This window comes from Carettochelys insculpta, chromosome 25, assembly GCF_033958435.1.
Source record: "Carettochelys insculpta isolate YL-2023 chromosome 25, ASM3395843v1, whole genome shotgun sequence".
Lineage (NCBI taxonomy): Eukaryota > Metazoa > Chordata > Testudines > Carettochelyidae > Carettochelys > Carettochelys insculpta.
In genome coordinates, this window is record NC_134161.1 from 1,473,864 (window position 1) to 1,492,447 (window position 18,584).

The 18,584-nt window shown below is 47.8% G+C and overlaps 1 protein-coding gene across 1 annotated transcript; it reads left to right on the forward strand.

Annotated features, from left to right (window-relative positions):
* Positions 1-1,616: 1,616 nt before the first annotated feature.
* MPZL2 (myelin protein zero like 2) lies at positions 1,617-17,943 on the forward strand. The gene is made up of 6 exons (XM_074976885.1): positions 1,617-1,802; positions 9,225-9,391; positions 10,661-10,871; positions 11,131-11,275; positions 12,999-13,091; positions 13,597-17,943. Exons 1-5 carry the CDS (start codon positions 1,730-1,732, stop codon positions 13,057-13,059), a joined length of 657 nt encoding a protein of 218 aa, XP_074832986.1. The 5' UTR covers positions 1,617-1,729; the 3' UTR covers positions 13,060-13,091; positions 13,597-17,943.
* The last annotated feature ends 641 nt before the right edge of the window (positions 17,944-18,584 follow it).

The following is an 18,584-nucleotide window of genomic DNA, read 5'->3' on the forward strand; positions in this document are numbered from 1 at the left end:
GTTCGAGTGCCTGGACTTTACTCTAACCAGTGGACCTGATCTCTTTACTACACTGGAGCTGGGGAAAGGATTTCCCTTTTGCTAGGTTGTGCTTCCTTTTCTTTTCACCTTCCAGAAGGCCTTGCAGAAACTTCTCCCAAGCTCTGCAGCTCCATGTAAAATCTCTGTTCTGTGCTGCACATGGGCTCCCTTGAAAATTACTCCCTCTCCGCTTCTGATGGCAAATAGGAGTTAGGCTGTTTTCATGTACCCTTTGCCTACCAGCTTCCTTCTGCACGAAGCGCCCCCACGCTGGGCGCGCTGTCTGAGGCCTTCACTCACAGCTGTTGCGTGCATCGAGTGACTGTTCAGCCACAAACCACCTTGAGCACATTTTCTGAGGGTGACCCAAGCCAAGAGCGTTTGCAGACAAAGATGGAGGCAGGAAACTAACATCCTACCATGAGAACACACAAAACAACAAGAAAGGTGTTTGGAGCGGTGGAAAAAAAAACATTCTCAGACCGGGCTCAGAGGGTAGCTGTGTTAATCTGGAGCGTCACAAAAAACCCCAAACCAACAGCCCCGTAGCACCCGACGGACAAACAATTTACTTAGGTAATAAAATGAACTAACACATAAAATTGTTCATCTTTAAGGCGCTAGAGGACTGCTTGGTCTCAGAATGGCAGCTAAGGGGAGGGCTGGGGCCCAGCCGTGGGCAGTGGACTGGACATGGACTCTTTGTACAGTGCTTTCAGTGAGGTTGCAAAGAGCAGGCTGGGCCCATGGTGCTGCCATGATCCCTTTGTCTCCAGAGGTTCAGCTGTTCCCAACAAGGATGCTGGGGCCGGTGAATGGGGAGGGAGATGTCCCTGCACTGGGACACTCTGACAGGCCTTGGGTCAGCTCACAAGTCTGCTGGCTCTTGCCTCTAGCCATGGTCTTTTGGGGAGTGAGTTTACATGGCAGGGGCCAGCAGGACAAGCCTTCCCTCCTGCTGCCTGCCCGGGCCACGTGCCCGACTCTGAGCTGAAGGGGCCCACTGGGGGCAAGAGGGGAGGTCAGGCTCATGGTCCCTTCAGCTGTGCCAGCGGTGACTGAGCTTTCCGCTTGCCGGATGGACGGTGCCGTGTGCTCTGGGACCGGTGCTGAGCTGGCCACAGAACAGCGCTTTCCTTTGCCAGGATACAACCCCCCGCAGCCCCCGGCCCGGGTCAGGCTTTGCCAGGTTGGCAGGGGCGGCGGTGGGGACGGATCTTGTCCTGTGCCTTGTGGTGTGTGCTCGCCAGGAAGGCCGGCGGAGCCTGTCCACACTAGCCCTGGGCTGGGCCAGCGGGTGGGCAAAGGGGCAACTCTGGGGCCCCCTGGGCTGAGGCTCCCCTGCGCCTTCCCAAGGGAATGAACTCAGCTCCACCTGGGCCTGGTGTGTGGCCACACGTCCCCGCCTCCCTCTGCTGGGGCGCGTCCTGCTGCCCGGGATGCAGCGGCGCCGCTTGGCCAAGGCCGCGCTCGGCGCTGCAGGGAACGATCCGGGCCAGCCTAGGACGGCTCCGCCGGGAAGGGGCGGGCTGGGCCCCGCGGGAGGAGGGAAGCGGGCGGGGTGATCGCGCCCTGCACACGGAACGGCTGAGCCACCTGGGGCGGGCCCCACCTGCAGTCCTGCGGCGGGGGCGCCTGCCCGGGAGAGCCGGGCTCGGCCGCAGGGCGCCCCCGCGACGTGCTCCTCGCCCTGCTCAGGCGCTGGGCCATGGACCTGCCTCCCCCTGCGCCTGGGCCCCGCCGGCTGCGGGCCGCGCTCGTCCTGGGGCTGCAGCTGCTCGGTAAGGACCGGCTCCGGCGGCCCCTGCGCTTCGCCCCCTCTCGCCCGGGCCGGGGGACTTTACTCTTTGACCCGCGCGGCTCCCGCCGCGTGCTTCCCCGGGAGATCCGGGCCCCGCTCCCTTTGCGGTTCTGGCTTGCGGGGGATGAGAAGCTGGTCCGCAGCCGCAGCGCGGGGCTTACGTGGCTTCTGGCGCCTCCTTCCTGCACCGCTGCACGCAGACCTCTGCAGTCCTGCACCTGGGGCGGGAGAAGCCCAGGCATTGTTACAGGCTGGGGACCGACTGGCTCAGCAGCAGCACGATGGAAAGGGAACAAGGGGTTATGGTGGATGAAAGGCTGGATATGAGTGAACAGTGCGCCCTTGTAGCCAAGAAGGCTAACAGCATACTGGGGTGCATTAGGAGGAGTATTGCGAGCAGATCTAGGGAAGTAGCTATTCCTCTTTATTCGGCACTGGTGAGGCCACATCTGGAATATTGTGTCCAGTTTTGGGCCCCCCAGTAGGAAAAGGATGTGGATTTGCTGGAGCAGGTCCAGTGGAGGGCAACAAAAATGCTTCAGGGGCTGGAGCACAAGACCTATGAGGAGAGGCTGAGGGATTTGGCCTCGTTTAGTTTACAGAAGAGAAGACTTAGAGGTGATTTAATAGCAGCCTTCAACTTCCTGAAGGGGAGCTCTAAAGAGGAGGGTGAGAAACTGTTCTCAGTGGTGTCAGATGGCAGAACAAGGAGCAATGGTCTGAAGTTGAAGAGGGAGAGGTGTAGGTTAGATATTAGGAAAAACTACTTCACCAGGCGGGTGGTGAAGCATTGGAATGTGTTGCCTAGAGAGGTGGTGGATTCTCCATCCCTTGAGGTTTTTAAGTCCCGGCTGGATAAGGTCCTGGCTGGGATGACTTAGTGGGGGTTGATGCTGCTTGAAGCAGGGGGCTGGACTAGATGACCTGCTGAGGTCCCTTCCAGCCCTGTGATTCTGTGTGAGAAGTGTGCATGCTGCAAGCCCCGTTTGCACGAAGGGGGTGTGTGTGTGTGTGTGTGTGTGTGTGTGTGTGTGTGTGTGTGTGTGTGTGTGTGTGTGTGTGTGTGTGTGTGTGTGTGTGTTCTCCCAGGGGCGCTTTTCACATTGCCCTAAAAGCCAAGCTTCCCCTAAAAGAAATTTTTCAAGTGCAAAATCATGGGGTGGGGAGGCAGTTCAGGGTGTTCCCTCATTTGAAGGAGGCTCCCAGAAACGTGGCTGTCAGACTGCAGGGGGTTGCGGAAAGTGCCTGAGTAGGAAGGATGCAGAGCGCACAGATTCCAGGGTTTTGGATTTCAGGTAGCCTCCATGTTGCTACTGTACTGGGCAGAAGTAAGAAATAAAGCAGATAAAGCACAGGGGGCCTCATTGCTTAGCATTAAAACCATGTTCAACCCGTACCTCAGCTGGGACATAGTCTGGGAAGAGGTGAACTTAGCCTGCTGTGGGAGGCATCCTCGGTGTGACTGGAGGCTAGGTGGGCTTTTTCAGCGAGGGAAGGCAAAAGTAGCTGGTGTGCGAAACTCCCTGTGCTGTACTGTCTGGGCATTGAGGCTGAGTAACACCCCTTTTCCCTCCAGTGAGACCAAAGCCCTCTTGGAGTTTTCACCCATCTCTGGGCGTTGTTTCCCATGCTGCCAACTTTGAGGCATGGGGAAAAGTCTCTGCGTCCCTCCTCACACACCACTGTCCTGCCCGATGCCTATAAGTGAGTTTATAAGTGTATGGAAAGTAAAATCAACCCTCCCCACAGTTCTGCACACCCAGTGTCGCAGCACATGGGCTGCTTTTTTCTGCTGCCTGGTAGTGGGCCAGAAGGGATTGTGTTTGTCGAGCTTCTTCCTGAAAACTTTCCTTTTGTCAGTGCCTGAAAAATCTCGGCTTCCAGTAACCCGAGTCCAGCTGTTGGGCCTTGCTGGGACAAAATGCTTGGCTTGAGCCTTACAGCAACACTTTAAGGGCTGGCAGCATTGATTGCTGCTTGCTCTGGGTTTGTATTTTGTGCTTTCCTTGTGCAGTGAATTAAGAGGGAAGTAACAACACATCTGATAGAGCTGGAAGGGACCTTGGGGGGTCATTGAGTCCGGTCTCCTGCCTGGACCAAGCACCATCCTTGACACATTTTTTTAAATCTATTTGCCCCAGACCCCTAAATGGCCCCTACAAAGATTGAGCTCACAACCCTGGGTTTAGCAGGCCAATGCTCAATGCTCAGGCTATTCCTGTGCAAACTGGCCCCACCCTTCTCTCACATTTTTCCTGCATGCTGCATGCCCAAGAGTGATGGGATAAGTTGCAGGGAGGGAGATGGATATCAACCTCAGCTCAGAGTTTCCTGACTGGATTCATTGGTGATGCCCTGCTAGTGTTAGGAGAGTGCCTTTAGGGGAGGGGTCTGTGAAAGGTGTATGTGTGTTAGGTAAGGTACTGCAGGGTGTGGAAGGTGTCAAAATGACCAGCCCTGTCTCCATGGGCCCAAAAGATGACTTTTGCTTTTTCAGTTGAGTTAGCTTGCTTGGGTTAGCCTGGAGCAAACGAAATCTCCCTTTACACCTTTATTGACATAGCTTAACCCTTTTTGCTTGAATCTAGCAACTAACTCGATTTAGATTTTGATCTCACACTGGTGTCAATTAGATGTAATGGCCTCGATCTGGTCTAGGCTTAAAGATTAAGTCAGCATAGCTACAGTGCACCAGATGGTGGAAAAAAATCACATATTTGAGCACTGTGCTATGCAGAACTAACCCTGGTGTAAGTGTGCCTAGGTCATGAATGGTGCAGAGAAAGTGGATAGGAAAGTGTTCTTTACCCCATCACATCGCACAAGAACTAGGGGTCATGCAATTGAATTAATAAGCAGCAGGTTGAAAAGAAACATATGGAAGTGCTCCTTCACAACATGCAAAGTCAGCCTGTGGAATTCCTTGCTGAGGGATGTTGTGATGGAGAGTAAGAGAGTAGTTCATGGAGAATAGGTCTACTGATGGCTCTTAGCCAAGACGGTCAGGGACCCAACAGTCCAAAAACTGCTCACTGCCGGAAGCTGGGATTGGACAATAGAGGATGGATCATTCAACAGTTCCCCTTTTCTCCCTTGAAGTAGCTGACACCGGCTGGTGTTGGAACACTGGGCACTAGGATAAATGGACCGTTGGTTGGATTCAATACGGCCATTTTGATGTTCTTAGGCTAGTAGAAGCTGCAGCTGCTTGGAAAGGTAGACGCACTACAATGATGATAAGCCCTTCTGCCACTGCAGGAGGTGCCTCCTAGAACGTCGCTACAGCGGCACAGCTGTAGTACTGTAGCTGTGGGATTGTAGTAGAGGCGGTGTAGACTTGGCCTGTGCCCTTGCAGTCACAGGAGTGTGAGCAACAGCAGAATGACGATGCCAGAGCTGACAAGCCTCCACACGAGCTAACCTTTCTGTCTTACCTCTTACTCCCTCTCTCTCTTTCCTGGTAGCCCTGTTAGCGTTAGTCTGTTTTCATAAGCTGCAGCAGGGATGATTAGGTGAACCGTGGCTGTTTCTCCGAGATCCCCTTATCAAGGTTGACTTTCTGCTACTTGTCTGCTTTTTTGTTTTGGTAGTATATAGACTAGCACGGCTTTCTCTCTGTTACCGATCAAGGTTGTCTTTCATCCTGAATGAGATACAGACACCCACTCCCAAGCGGGGACACCTTGCATGGTGCGTCATTCATCCTGCAGCGCACAAAATGCTTCCTGTAATAATACAAACAGCGTAAAGAAGTGAGTTCACCCTCCTTGTGCGGGGTAGGACCTTGCAGCTGCTTAACAGCACTGAGCAGTGCTGCACAAGAGCAGAAGGGGAATAGCATCTCCGACTGGAATGGCATGGGGAATTGAGAGAAGCTGAATGCCATCATCCAGCTGGAATGTGCCCAGGACGCCCAGGCTGCATCTGTAACACAGATATTACTGTGGCACAGCTGTTGTAGTGTAGGCACTTGTTGTTGTGATAGGAGGGGTTCTCTGGCACTGTAGTGCAGCAGTCCCTGGAGAGGCAGTAACTAGGGCAGTGGAAGAATTCTTCTGAAATGTCTCTTGTGGACTTGCAGTGCTGCGTGTTGCTGCTCTGCGAACAGATGCTACACACACACACACACAAGTGCCGCCGGCTTTAGGTTGTCGTCTAGAAATAGGACAAAAGGACCATTTGCAGTGCTCTCAACTACAGCAGCTCAACTTCTTCAGCACTACGCACTGGGGACCAAAGGCCACGTCCAGATCAAGCTCTTCTCCATTCCCATAAGCTACGTCTACACTAGAGAGTTTTGTTGCCAAAACTTGCAGAGCGTCCGCTCTAAAATTGTGTGCTGTTGACATAAGGTTGACACAATTTGGTACTTCTGTCAACGGCCTTCTGCCTCTCCCCCATGCAGCACAGCACCTTTTGTGACAGAATCTGTCAACAAAAAAGCCATGTGGACGCTATGGGGGACCCTGTATGGACCTTCCTGGTCACTGGGCAGAACTGTCTGCTGTGCTTCCAGTTGGCCATTCAGTCGAGAGAGTGGCTGGGCAGTCTGGTGGCTTGCTGTTGACCGAGCGGATTGACAGAGCCCTCTGCTTTTGTGTGTGACCGCAATCTGTTGAAAGAAATTTTGTCAGAAGATAGTGTCCAACAGTGACTTCTGTCAACATGGCTGTAGTGTAGATGTAGCCATAGACTGTAGAGTGATTAGATATCCCATTTTAAAAGGAAAAGCCCTGAATTTAAGTCTTTCGTCAGGTGCCCGACTTTTCAAAATTGGGCAAATTATTCCATATTTTCTGCTTTTTCATAGAATCCTAGAACTGGAAACGCGTTCAAGAAGTCATGAAGTCCTCACACCAGGAACATTGTCTAACCTGCTCTTAATATCTCCACTGATGGAGATTCCACAACCTCCCTAGGCAATTTATTCCAGTGATTAACTCCCACTAGCAATTAGGAAGTTTTTCCTAATGTCCGAGTTAAACCTCCCTTGCTGCAATTTAAACCCATTTTAAGCTTCTTCTCCTGCCCTCAGAGGTTAAGGATAATGTTTTCTCTCCCTCCTTCTTACAGCACCTTTTTAGGTACTTGAAAGCTGTTATCATGCCCCCTCTCTGTCTTCTCTTTTCCAGACTACAAAAAGCCAGGCTTTTTCAGTCTTGCCTCATAGGTCATGCTTTCTAAGCCCGTAATTGTTTCTGTTGCTTTTCTCTGGAATTTCTCCACTTTCTCCACCTCTTTCCTTACATCTTTCCTGAAATGTGATGTCCAGAGTTAGAGGCAATACTCCAGTTGAGGCCTAATCAGTGCAGAGTACAGGGAGGACTGACTTTGTGTGTCTTGCTCCCAGCACTCCTGTTAATTCATCCCACAATCATGTTTGCTTTATTTGCAACTGTGTCACACTGTTGACTCATATTTAGCTTGTGATTCACTATGACTCCTAGACACCTGTCTGCAGTACTCCTTCCTAGTTGCCTCCCATTTTGTATGTGTAAATTGATTATTCTTTCTTAAATGGAGTACTTCATGTTTGTCCTTCTTGAATTTCAGCCTGTTTACCTCAGACCATTTCTCCAGTTTGTTCAGGTTGTTTGAGTTTTAATCCTATTCTACAAAGCACTAGCAATTCCTCCCAGTTTGATATTGTCTTCAAACTGTATAAGTGCGCCCTCTGTGTCATTATCTAAATCATCGGTGAAGATATTGAACCGAATCACAACCAGAAATAATCCCTGTGGAACCCCATTTGTTATGCTCTTCCAGCATGACTGAACCATTGATAGCTACTCTCTGGGACTGGTTATCCAACCAGTTAGGCACCCACCCCCTAGTTCCATCTAGGTTGGATTTCCCTAGCTTGTTAATAAGAAGGTCAAATGGGATGGTATCAAATACTTCACTGAAGTCTAGGTATACCTTGTCTAGCGGGCTTGTTATCCTATCAAGGGAAGCTATCAGACTGATTTGACATCATTTGTTTTTCACAAATCCACGTGGGCTGTTAACTTATCACCTTAGTATCTTAGATGTTTGTGAAATGATTTCTTAATTATTTGCTATATCTTCTTTTTGGATACAGAAGTTAAGTTTGGATACAGAAGTTAAGTTAATTCCCTAGGTTGTTCTTACTTGCCTTTGTATAGATGGACACTAGATTTGCCCTTTTCCAGTCTTTTGGAATCTCCTGTTCTTTGTGACTTTTCAAAGATTATTGCTAATGGCTCAGGTATCTCCTCAGTGACCCTCTGTGCCCCCACCTGTGAGTTGCCTTGGGGAGAAACTATGCCAGGTACCAGGAGAGGTGGGTCTGTCTGTGATCCCAGCCAGACATGAAGGGTGGTGAGCACTGGACGGGAGGGTCACGTTGGTCAGCAGTCCAGCCCCTGGTGTGAGAGAGAGATGTGTGTGTGTGTGTGTGTGTGTGTGTGTGTGTGTGTTGCCTCTCCCAGTGCGTATGGGGGCTGGGGGTGTGTCGCCCTTCCCCATGTGAACCCTAAAGCCCTAAACATAAGAAGGTAAATAAAAAGAAATCCTGCATAGTTGGAGTCTTTATAATGGGGCGGGGGAGGGAGCTTAGTCAACCTGAGGTTAATTTGAACCTTTGTTCTGCATAGGACTTTGATTGCTGTTGAACTAGAGAGGAACAGAGAGATAGCCCGGTTAGTCTGTATTCTATCAAAACAAAAAAGCAGTCCAGTAGCGCTTTAAAGACTAACGAAATAATTTATTAGGGGATGAGCTGGTAAGGCTGTGATCTGAAGCAGTGGGTCTGTCCCACGAAAGCTCATCCCCTAATAAATTATTTCGTTAGTCTTTAAAGCGCTACTGGACTGCTTTTTTGTTTCATTTGAATAGGAGTAATTTTACCAGGCATCCCATATTCAGCATAGTGACATATGGCCCAGGACAGAGTGAAGAACTCCACCCTGGAGCTCTCCTTGTGCAGTGTTTATCAGCTGATTAAGTCTGTTTAGCACTTTGGGATCCTGCAGATTCTATACATGCAAGATGATTATCGTCAGTTAAGTCAATCCTTTTTGATTCTTGGAGTAATTTATTAACCGGAGCTGATAGCCCAGGAACCAGCCCAGACTGAGTGGGTAGGGCTTCTGATTTTGCTTTTAACTCATGAACTTTGATAAAACTCTCCTGACACACAAAGAGTTAAACTGGTGTTTATTTAAAACCCTGGAAATGGTTACTTGCGTCTCGGGGCTCTCCTACACAGTAGGGTAGTGCAGGTCACACAGGTGGGCTTTTAGGGCACGCTAATGAGTTGCACACCGGCAGGTGTTCGCTGACCCTGCCAGAGCGCTCTAAAGGTTTCCTCCGGCACTTTAATGTCATGCTTTCTTCTGGGTGGTAGCTTTAAAAAATGCCCATCCTTTTTTCTCTGCAGCTCTCTGGCCTGTGGCCGCGGTGGAGGTTCACACTTCCAAGGAAGTGGAGGCTGTGAACGGGACCAATGTACGCCTAAAATGCACCTTTTCCAGCTTCAGCCCGGTTGGTAAGCGTCTGACGGTGACATGGAACTTCCGGCCCCAGGGAATGAACGCTGCTGAGTCAGTAAGTGGAACCTGTATGCTCCAGTTGCATGACACAGTGTTGCTCACCAAAGCCTCTTGGGCTGCAGAGAACTTGCTGCAGTGGAAGTATAAGTAACAATAGAGGGTGTGAGTGTGGGTGGGGCCCACATGATAGCGAGGGCACGATATTAACTGTTTAAAAGGCTATGGCTACACTGCAGGATTTTTTTCTGTGTTCTAATGTGTAAATAAGTGATGCTGGAAAATTGCATTCACACAGCTACAGCATTGTGAAACAGCCACAGCACTGCAAAAGGAGCCTTCGCATGAGCCGATAATAGCTGTGCTTTGTTCTCTCTCTCTCTCCCTCTTAGTTCAAATTACCCTGCTTGGCTGTTTGAACACTTTTTTTTTCTGTTTTCTTTCATTCTTTCTTTTTTTTTTTTTTTTTGGATAAAAGGGTTCTCTCTGGGAAAAGGAAAAAAAAAAAAAAAAGAAAAGGAAAGAAAAGCCCAGAGTAGGTTAGTTCAAAGACTCAGTTGACTAATCAGGTCTGTTCTTTGCTGGCCGTGGAGCCTGGTTAGCGGAAGCGTAGTTAGTGAGTTTTGGCTTGTATGGTTAAATGCTAGGGTCCAAGTGCAGCTGAGCCTGCTTGCCTCACAGTTGAAACTAGGTTGGTGTGTCTGCTGCAGTCGCAACTCTGGCTTGTGACTTCCCTCACCCTGGGAGAGAAAGCAGGTCAGCAAGGGCCATGCTAAACCTGAAGCATGGTCAATGCAAGTAACGCCGCGTCAGCGCTGGTGTAAGGAGGGGCCAGTCTGAATCCTGTGTGCCTCAGGAGAGCTCCATCATGATGGGTCAGCTGGTAAAGCATGACTTCTGCCTGCTCCAGCCAGGTCTCTGCTCCATCCAGCGCTACCCTGGGCCCTCCTGGTTCCCTATGGGCCCCGGTGGATGTGAAGTTGCAGCTGCTTTCAGAGGTGAAGGGGTGAGGTCACAAGATGGTCCAGGACACCTGCAGCCAGTGTGAGGGAGACATCCACAGGAGAGTGAGAATTTGAGGGGGATGTGCCCTATCAGTCCCATGTCCCTGTGCTTGTCTATCGCTCCTGTACACCCATGCTGCACCTCTTGCCTTCGGGCTGACGTGGAGATACCAGTATCTCTGACCTGCCTGTTTTATCAATACTTTGAGCATTTGCAGAATGAGGTGGAGCACAAATTCTAGACAGACAGGTATCTCCTCCATACAGCTGGTTGCAGTCACACACTGCACAGTAATGACAATGCTTCCGCTCTGACCATCCAGGTGTTCTACTACTATGAGGAGCCCTATCCCCCAACCAGTGGGCGCTTTAAAGAACGAGTTACTTGGGATGGGAACATTGGCCGGAATGATGCTTCCATCGTGGTCTGGAACTTGAATGCCAACGACAATGGGACATTCACTTGCCAAGTGAAGAACCCGCCAGATGTGGATGGCATGATTGGTGAAATCCAGCTCTGGGTCGTGCAGCAAGGTAGGTGGCCTGGGGCACTTCTGAGGTCGATGTGAAGTTAGCTGGCACAGGGAAGTAGCAGAATGGATGATCTCTTACCACTTCGGGGGAATGCATGAAAGAAAAGGAATTGCAAAGGGGCTGTGCGGGGAAACAAATGAGGGCAATAAGAAATGGAGGTGAAGAAGGTCTGACGTTGGGAGTTCCTGGCTCTCAGGCCTCTCTTAAGTTCCCCTCCCACCAACCCACCCTCTAATTCACCTGTTTCTCTTCTGTGCAGTGCATTTCTCAGAAATCCACATCCTGCTCCTGGCCATAGGCTCTGCCTGCGCTCTGATGATTCTGTTGGTGATAGTGGTAGTTGTCTGCCGACACTATCAGAACAGACGGCAAGAGAAGAGCGCTGAGATGGTGAACGTGGAACTGTAAGCACAGGGGCTTCTGGGAAACCTCAAAATATGTCGGGGGAAGAGGGGTGAGGTCTGGCCAGTGGCTAGCATGCCGCAGCAGCCGAGAGCTGATCGTGTAAAATCTACCACTGCCTGCCAATAGCTAGCCACAGGCTGGCAGTCACACTAGCGAGCTCACAGAGTGAGTGAACCTCTCTTCTTAATCCTTGGGGGGCCCAGGAAGTCAGAGTAGAAGCCAGCTGTGCTGGAGGGATGTGGGGGAAGCTTAATCTACCTCTTCTAAGGATAAGCACAGCACCATGGAGTAGTGTCTGGTACCGGGGATATGTTCTGTGTGATTAGGAAGAAGGCGAGCTTCTGTTTGCTAAACCAAGAAACACGAACAGTCATTACTTTCTAATCAAGTGTAGCTACAGCTCTGAATTAGTTCAACTAGCTCCTTTGCTAGGAGGGAACAAGAGAGATTGACAACCACTTATACACTGAACAGCTACAGCTTGGAGGGCAGAGTCAATATCAGAACACTGTAAGAAGGAGCTGGTGGGCTACAGTCTTTACTTGGCTCAGGACTGTGCAGATACTTTGCAGCTGGGAGATGTGTTGGGGGTTAGTGAGCCGTTTGCAGGGGGACCGGCATGGAGGCTGAATGCACAACAGAAGTGTTATGGGCAGTGGCATAAAAGACTTCATCACAATAGAGCCATTGTCCAAAAGATATAGATGGTAACAATAAGACAGTGATTGAAACATGTTTAACCAGCTGTGATTGAGCTACTGTGTAATTTCCAGGACATGCCACTCTGCTGTAGCCTAAACACATGTAAACAGCTATTTAAGGAACTTGCCATGCAAATAAAGGAACCCACAGGATATCATGTCTTCTAGTGTAATAGACAAGGAGTATGGTGGCACTTAAAAGATATTTGCTCGTCTTTAAAGTGCTACTGGACTCCTTGTTGTTTTTGCTGAAATGGAGTAACACGATTACCTCCTTGGAGACGTAGGGTACTGAGTTACTGTACGTGGGGCGTGCCCTGGCTGGCTAGGCAGGTGGCGCACCTGGGCAGATGTGTCGGGAACAGATCTGGGGAATCTGTAGAGATCGGTGCTGCTCTGGATCACCAGAGGTGTTGACTCCATCCCTGCTATTCACCCCTCAGAATCTTTGTGGGGATCGGGTAATGCTATGACTGGCATTGTATTTGCCAGTCAAACACAGGCTGTGTTTAGCAGGGTGTGAATAGGTCTAGGAGACGGCAAGAGGGCTGCTGTGCTGACAGCTGACTTAGCCACACCTGTGCGGGGATATCTCTGGAGAAGGGGTCAGGGGCAATCAAAAGCCAAATGATAGATCCTCTCTTCCTCCTCAGCACCAACAAGTCCTGTGTGCACTTCCTACATTGCAGTGTTATTGCCAGGGATCCTAATTTTCCTGGTACCCCCATCCAGCGTTCTCTAAATAAAAACCCATAGAAATCCATATTTTTTGTACGTGAAATGAAACACTCTGGGCTGTGGCCCTTTTACTGTCACTTACTGAATAAGTAACACTGATACTTTCACTACATTTTCACTACATTTTAGTTAATATTTTCCCCACAAAATGTAAAAACCCAAATTTCAGGTTTTTCCATGGCAAACTGATTTCTAGGAGCTGTGCTTGTTTCCTCATTGTGACTCAGTACCTGGAGCTGCTGGGCAGGTGGAGTCTGATGGCTGTTTTTGCTTCCTTTTCTAGACCTGAAAAGGAGAAGCTGAAGCATGCAGAAGAGAAGGAAGCTGTCCCATTAGACGACTGAGGTTTTCTCACTAAAGGGAACATACAGGTCAGGTAAGTGCTTTCCAGCAGCTTTCTGACCCACTGCAGGTTTTGAAAAGGGTTTTTTTACATGGCTATTGCATGACCTGTGTGAAATGAGTGGGTAGGTCTCAGGCTAGTTCCTAGTGGATAATTGGTCATAGTAAAAACAGCTACTGTCATAGTCATAGTTAGTACTGACTGGCTTCCTCATTGGCAGCCTTAGTAGACAGACAAGGACTGAATGGGCCTTGGAGGTAGGACTTTGTTCTCGGCCTAGGGGAGGTTTTTCCAGTCAGGGTTGTTGGTACAGTTGCTATCCATTGTGTAGCAGTTTTGTGGCTAAATAAGAGTGCTATTTTCATCTCTTTTAGATCCTTTTAAAGCCATTACAGGGAGAACATTCTGCTGCTACCAACAGGTGCTACTGATGTATTTATATATGGTTTTACCTTCACACTTTTTGATGTCATCAGCTGCCTTAACAATTTTAAGTCCCATGTTGTAGTAATATGTTGTCTTGTTTTCCTTCCTATAGCTTCTTCCCTGCATACGTTTCAAAAGCAGACCACGCCTGAATTAGAGATGTCGGATGCTGCAACTGTGTCGTCCCTGCTCACATGTACATTTTTGCCATAGCAAGATGATGGGATTAAAATAACGTGTGAGCTCTTATTTCCTTCCATTGAAGCAATGCAGGGGAAACTTGTCCTATCAACAGTCAAGTTGTCTTTGGTCTTCAGTCCAGCTGTGGCCATTTGGAGAAATACATGTTCTTTGCAGAATTTCATTTGATTCATTCTGTTCATGGGGAAAAACATCCCAAGAGAACTATAAGAAATCCAAAAATATCGGAACGGATCTTTCAAAATTCCCAGTTTAGGATGTGGAAGAATTTTGGAAAAATGCCTTTATTTTTTGTAACTTTACTGTTTTCTCCTTCTTCCCTACAAATCAACCCTCCCCATAGCTGTGAAAAACAAAATGGGGAGAAGAATGATACAGTTACTCTGAATGAAAATGGAATAAGGTTAACCCATTGCAAACTATCTGTGCTTCCCAGACATTTATTGATTCTCACTTTAATTCTTAGATTTGGTTTGCACTATTTTTTCTTTCTCAGAGCTCTTTAAATGTTTCTAAAATGAAGACTGCTGAGACAGTTTGATCACAGAGGCACCTTACTGCAAGAACCACCACATTGTTACTCCAAGTGGAAAGTGTTACGGTTTTGTTCTGTGCAGGTTCTTTTGGTGAAATGATATTTAGAAGTGGATGGATTTTTCAGTTGGTGTTTGTTTGGCATTTGTGGTGGCAATGTGTCTGAAAGCAACAGGCTGAGAACCCTCCTATTGCCAGCTGTATAGAGGGCAGGTTCTACGGCAGCCTTTTCCATTTCCTATTCTACTGATGCACCAAAATCCTGACTTTTCTCTCTTGTTCCAAACCTAGTTCCCCGCCACTCCTGATTCACCTCAGTTCTGTCCTGCAGCACCCCTTGATGTTTGTGAGGACAGATACAAAGTTTGCTGGTGCCCTTCAACTTTGGCACGCCACTTCTGTTCCAACCTAGAGAGGCTGCGAAGTAAACACTACCAGTTGTGCCTAATCGCTATAATCCATATCAAAGTTCAATGGCTGGTCTGGTTCCATTGCATCAAGATTCCAGGAGGTCCTTATACCTCCCAGTAATGCAAACAGTAATTTTTTAGATATGCAAATTAAGAAAAATTCCCTTTTGCGGCAATGCTAATTACTGCTCCAGGTTACTAGTAGCGCATTCTATTGCTAAATATGTGGTAAACGTATCACATTCAGTGCTGCTGCAAATCCCAGTTAAAAAATAATCAGGATCTCAGAAAGCTTCTGTATTTAATTGACATGAAATCAAAATATGATCTTGTTTGTTTAGGAAGCATTTTTATGGTCTGCCTGTGAAGTACTTGTCATGTTATCTCAGTCATTTGTTTTCTTTTCCTATCATGGAGTGTCATAAATGAATTTGCTTTCTGGGCAGACTCAGAAGTAGTGATACAAATGAAATGTAATGTGGATAAGTGTAAGGTAATGTACATTGGAAAAAATAACCCCAACTATATACTTACAATATGATGGGGACTAATTTAGCTATAATGAATCAGGAAAGAGATCTTGGAGTTATCGTGGATAGTTCCTTGAAAACATCCACACAGGGTGCGTCTACGCGACCTGGCTACTTCGAAGTAGCCGGCACAACCTCGAAATAGCACGTGTCGCGTCTACATGCGCCGTGTGCTATTTCGATGTTGAAATCGATGTTAGGCGGCAAGACATCGAAATTGCTATTCCCATCCGAAGATGAGAATAGCGCCCTACTTCGACGTTCAACATCAAAGTAGGGCGTGTGTGGATGATCCGCGTCCCGCTACTTCGAAATAGTGGGGTCCTCCATGGCGGCCATCAGCTGAGGGGTTGAGAGATGCTCTGACCAGCACCTGTGGGGCTCTATGGTCACTGCGTGCAGCAGCCCTTAGCCCAGGGCTTCTGGCTGCTGCTGCTGCTGCTGCTGCTGCTGCTGCAGCTGGGGGTCCATGCTGCACGCACAGAGTCTGCAACCAGTTGTCGGCTCTGTGGATCTTGTGCTGTACAGGCCGAGTGTGTCTGGGAGGGGCCCTTTAAAGGAGTGGCTTGGGACTTTGCTGGCCCCTTATTTCGACAGGGAGCACTAGTGTGTGTGTACGCTCCACATTTCCTTCCGGGGCAGCTCCTTTTGACGTTTTCCATCACTACTTTGACATTGAATGTTGACGGCACCAGCCCTAGAGGACGTGTAGACAATACACATCGAAGTAGCCTATTTCATGTTCTTACTTTGAAATAGGCTACTTCGACATAGTGTGCTAGTGTAGACATAGCTGCAATGTGCAGAGCCAGTCAAAAAGGCAAATAGGATGTTAGGTATTATTAAAAAAGGGATAGAAAATAAGACAAGGAGTATCTTACTGCCCCTATATAAATCTATGGTACGCCCACATCTTGAATACTGTGTACAGCAGTGGTCTGCTCACCTAGAAAAAGATATCCTGGCACTGGAAGAGGTTCAGAAAAGGGCAACTAAAATGATTAGGGGCTTGGAATAGGTCCCGTATGAAGAGAAGCTAAAAAGATTGGGACTTTTCAGTTTAGAAAAGAGGAGGCTGAGGGGGGACATGATAGAGGATATAAAATTCTGACAGGTGTGGAGAGGGTGAATAAGGAGAAGTTATTTACTTGTGCGCATAACACAAGAACTAGAGGACACCAAATGAAAGTAATGGGTAGCAGGTTTAAAACTAATAAAAGAAAGTTCTTCTTCACTCAGCGCATAGTTAACCTGTGGAACTCCTTGCCAGAGGAGACTCTGAAGGCTGGGACTGTAACAGAATTTAAGAAAGAGCTAGATAAATTCATGGAGGTTAAGTCCATAAAAGGCTATTAGCCAAGGGTAGGAATGGTGCCCCTGGCCTCTGATTGTCAGAGGCTGGAGATGTATGGCAGGTGACAAATTGCTTGATCATTGTCTTTGGTCCACCCCCTCTGGAGCACCTGGCACTGGCCGCTGTTGGCAGACAGGCTACTGGGCTGGATGGACCTTTGGTCTGACCCAGTATGGCCGTTCTTATGTTCTTATGATATAATATAAGCCAACAGAAGCTCTCCACAATACTGTAAACTCTCCTCTCCTCAACACAGAGTTGTTCTGGTTCTTGACAAACTGGAATAGATGCCCCCATGTCATGACAAGGAGAAACTGTTTGGATAAAAGAGAAGTTATAACACAGAACCCTAAATCAATGAACACTCAGGTTTGACTGCAATAGAAGCGTGTTCGTATGCAGCACAGTGATGCCGTGTTGTAGCAAAGGAATGTACACAAGCAGCCGCAACGGATTGCTACTTCTGTTCTCTCAGATCTTATGTCTTTTAGGTGCAAACACCTCCTGCCCATGTTGAACAGCTCTAACTTTGGAACTGGGCTAGGCCTACAATTAGAGCAGGATTACAAGCAGGACTGTTCCAGACCGTGGGGCTAAAAGGGTTCTAGTCCTGCTCCCACACCATAAATGGCAAAGCTTCCACTGGCTTCAATGAAAGAAGGATTGGAGCAGTTAGCTGGGAAAGGAGCATATTTGTACAGTGTCCAGTCTTCAAACTAAAACCAAAACATATTCAACACAAGACATTAATACAGGCAAATCCAGATTATACAAACTCTTCTCATTTCACTTCACCCAAAATTTGTTTCTGTCCACTAAGTCTCCCACTCATATTGATGGTCTAGTGCAAGTCTCAGCCATAGAATCTATGATGTTACTTTTTGGAATCTCAAATGAACAGACTGCAGATTAAATTCAGTGATCACACACTGCTGTGTTATGAAACCTACATCTCAGAATTTAACATACCATCTGTGTTCATCTCGTTGCAATTGTTAGAGCAGTATTACCCTCATTCTGTATTTCATAGGTTTTCTGCTTCCTCTTCTGCACACGTAATTTTCTAATTCTACTAGTCAGTTTCACAGCCGTGATTCTGCCTGCTGTTATTCTTGGGCCAGAACCTTCCATAGAGAGAACTATTTACTTCAGGGTTCTGGTTGGATGCAGAGTTCTGCTCACATACAATAACTTGCAGGCTCAAAACTCAAGGGCAGAATCTAGATGATGTGCATTTTATCAGAGTCAAACAGCTGCTTAGTTACAGAGAAGCTTTAGATTTTTATTTTTTGCCACAAAACTTAGTTTCAGCAGAGCGAGAAACTATAGTAAGTAAGGGGCTGTGTCCCATCTCTGATTATTCTTTTGTGCTGTAATTTATTTTAAATGAGCTTTTCAAGAAATTGTATGTAAATAAAGCATTTGTAGTATTACAGTATGTCCTTTTTGTCTGTTTTTAATTGAAAAACTGGACACTTTACTGCACAATTTCATTATGGTAAGAAAACAGTGAATGCCACAGTACATAATGGTGGGTAAGAGTATATTTTATTGGGCCAGCTGTTAGTGAGAAAGACAAGAGTCCAAGAAAAGATACTACCTCACCCATCTTGTGTCTCCAGTACCCTGGGACTGATATGCTACAACGACACTGCTTAATGTCTATGCTTAGTATGAACGTTCCACAATGCCAGAAGACAGATTTTTTATAGCATCCTATCATACATAGAAGTTGAAATGAATTATTTTCTTTGGAAGACTGGACCACTCAATTGTGTAAGTTAACTGCAGAGCACTGACATGCAGAAGCCTTTGGGTTGCTTGCCTGTGGGAGGAATAAATGCATTCATTTGCTTGAGAAGGGCGCACTTTGCTCTGCTCAGTAAAGATCCCTTTCTAAAGTGGCAATTGTGAGAGGCACTTGGGAACACCATACCAGACTGGGCTGTTCCTGTAATTTTCCAGAACTCTGTTGAAAGATGATGGACAAGTGTTTTTGAACATCTCTCAACTACTTCTCGTGTCTATTCTCATGTGCTGCTTCCATGATGCTTCCTGTATCAGGACTGGC